Here is a 2,782-nt window from a genome sequence, read left to right as displayed (position 1 = left end):
ACTCTCTCACAAAATACTCTTAATTAATAAAGGAAGAGAAAAAGATACATGAGATGAATTCTCAAATCTTGCTGGCGCATTTCTGACGTGAGAAGTGCTGCCCTTTTATAGGGAAATTTCACAAGTTTCATTGGCCACCAAAACAGATTACCAAAACAAGACATGTTACTAAAACTGGTCATATGACCAAAAAAATTATCAAAGCAAGGCCACATATCAATTTAAATGCCATAAGTGAGTAGCTGCATGAATATTAGAATTTTGTTTGGTGTTTAAAAAGTTCTGTTTGAATATTACATATAAGTAACAATGAAGAATTTTTCTCTCTTAGTTTTGCTTGGATTTAAGTAAATTATAAGAAAACAAATAACGAAATTGAAATCAAATAAGAGTCGGGCAAATTAGGTTATCATGCATTGGTTCGTTTATTTTCACTCCGTTCATTTCAGTTTAGTTCATGCGGATCATTAACTCATCCATTTATTAATTCAATTCATTTTGACATTCAGCTCAACTTGCCCATTAAATAAGCTGGAGCAGGAGGAGTACTTAGAGATCAGATGGTTCTTTGGTTATGGCTTTCTCTGTCTCCATGATCTTTTGCTCTACTAATATGGCTGAGATTCAAGCAGCAAACTTTGGATTGCAATGGTGCATGAATAATAATTTCAACAATATCATATTAGAATTGGACTCTAAGATAGTGGTTGAGATGATCAAAGGGTCTAGTAAACCTTCCTGGAAGTTGCTATACTGGATCACTAGTATTCGGGACAAGATGGCGCATCTTAATGCTGAAGTTTCTCACTGTTTCAGGAAAGCTAACATGACTGCTGATGCCTTGTCAAAATTTGGTGCTATTGAAGATTCCTCTATAATCTTCACAAATACTAATGAACTTCCTCGAGCTACTAGAGGAAGTTATATTATGGATAAGACTGGTTTACCAAATTTAAGAATCAGATCCCATAAAAGGGTATAGGCTAAGGTTTTTGAATATATAAGGATTCTTGGGGAATAGAGTCCTTATTTGATCAGGGTACCTTTTCTGTGAGAGCTAATTTGTTTGAAAGGCAACCCCCTGTTTGTTCACACCCCCGCCCTTGTATTCCTTTTTTTGCTTGTATTCTCGGAGGTATGGTTTTTGGTCCCCCTCCTATGTAATCTTGTTCAATAATAATATAAGGTAGGGATTTAAATTTTTTTTTAAAATCACTGTAGAAGATGATGAGGAAGAGATTGAAATATAGTTGCAGCAATTCCATCCACTATCCTGAGTTATGCTGATACAGGCTAAATCAATGTGAATTTTAATAAGTTGGGTTTAACAGTGACTAGTCCTTTTATCCTTCAAATTGGCTGAAGTTGAGGATTCTTAACAGAAGTGCTTCACTAACCTTAAAGATGAAATTTCAAATTACTGGTTGAGTCTAAAATTAGTCGAGTGCTTCGTTAAAACTTTTGGAATAGTTAAGAAGATAAATTTTTCTTATTAATCGGCAGCTGTTTTTCTTTGCCTTTATATCACTACTAGAAGTCCGAAAAAAAGAGACCACAAAAAGTGACCAAAGTTGGTCGCTTACAGGTCAAAAAACGACCAAAAAGCATCCAAACAGGCTTGATCGCTATCTTGCCGGTCCCTTTACATTAGGGACCAAAGTTGGTCGCTAATTAGCGAACAACTTTGATCTCTAAGGTAAAAGGACCAAATATTCCGGGTAATCAATATACCGACTAACTTTGGTTGCTTTAATATTTTAATAATATAAATTTAGCGACCAAAGTTGGTCTCTATATTTAAATTACGTTATTTATTTATTTATTATTAATCAAAATATAGCGACCAACTTTGGTCTGTAAACCAAATATTATATTTTAAAATCTAGAAAATAGCGACCAAAGTTGGTCGCTTTTTTTTAAAAAAAAAATTTAAATTCTTTTTAAACATAAGCGACCAAAATTGGTCGCTAATTTCAAGAATTTAATTATTTTTTAAACATAATAGACCAAAATTGGTCACTATTTTCCAAATATTATTTTTTTTAATAGAATAGCGACCAAAGTTGGTCGCTTTTTAAGAAATTTGGGTTAATTAGCGACCAATCTTGGTCGCTATTGCCCTGAAAATATTGTTTTTAAATAGAAAAGTGACCAACAAGCGACCAAAGTTGGTCATTTTTTGGGTATAATTTTAGCAGAAACTGCCTGTTTTGGCAGCTACACCACCTGCTAGCATACCAAATCCCTATTACAAGCAACAACAACAATAATACCAGCAACAAAACAAACAACAACACAACAACAACAACAACAACACAACAACAACTAACAACAACATTAAAACCAACAAAGTACAAAGTTCAATAGAACTAACACATTAAGCTAACCAAACTAAGTTAATTCTTATGACAAGCCCATTCGAAAACTGATTCTATTTGTCTAGTTCAAAGTGTATAAAAGTCAAGGAGTGTTTTGTACATCATTATCATCACCGTCTGATGAACTTTCATCACCAAGACGGTATACGGAAGGGTCTACTTTTCGAGGACGGGAAGAACGATCACGGGGAGAACATGAGGAACGAGCACTTGGAGGATGGGAGGAACGAGCACGGGGAAGTCGAGCCTCTGGCGATGACTCACTAGACCGGGGAATCGGAAAACCTCCAGAAGCTAGGAGAGATTTGAGCTGCTCTTGCATGCCCTAGCACTGTGCTTACATGCCAATGTACTGAGCATCTCTAAGCTTTTGTCTTTCATTGGCCGCTTCTAGCTCGGATGTG

General features: G+C 35.4%; 1 protein-coding gene across 1 annotated transcript; it reads left to right on the top strand.

Annotated features, from left to right (window-relative positions):
• Nucleotides 1-574: 574 nt before the first annotated feature.
• On the top strand, nt 575-982 carry LOC138873608 (uncharacterized). Its single transcript, XM_070152082.1, has one exon. The coding sequence runs from the start codon at nt 575-577 to the stop codon at nt 980-982; it is 408 nt and encodes a 135-aa protein (XP_070008183.1).
• Nucleotides 983-2,782: the final 1,800 nt, after the last annotated feature.

This window comes from Nicotiana sylvestris, chromosome 1, assembly GCF_000393655.2.
Source record: "Nicotiana sylvestris chromosome 1, ASM39365v2, whole genome shotgun sequence".
NCBI classification, from domain to species: Eukaryota; Viridiplantae; Streptophyta; class Magnoliopsida; order Solanales; family Solanaceae; genus Nicotiana; species Nicotiana sylvestris.
The sequence above is the reverse complement of the archived record's forward strand: the minus strand, read 5'-3'. Positions and strand labels throughout refer to the sequence as shown.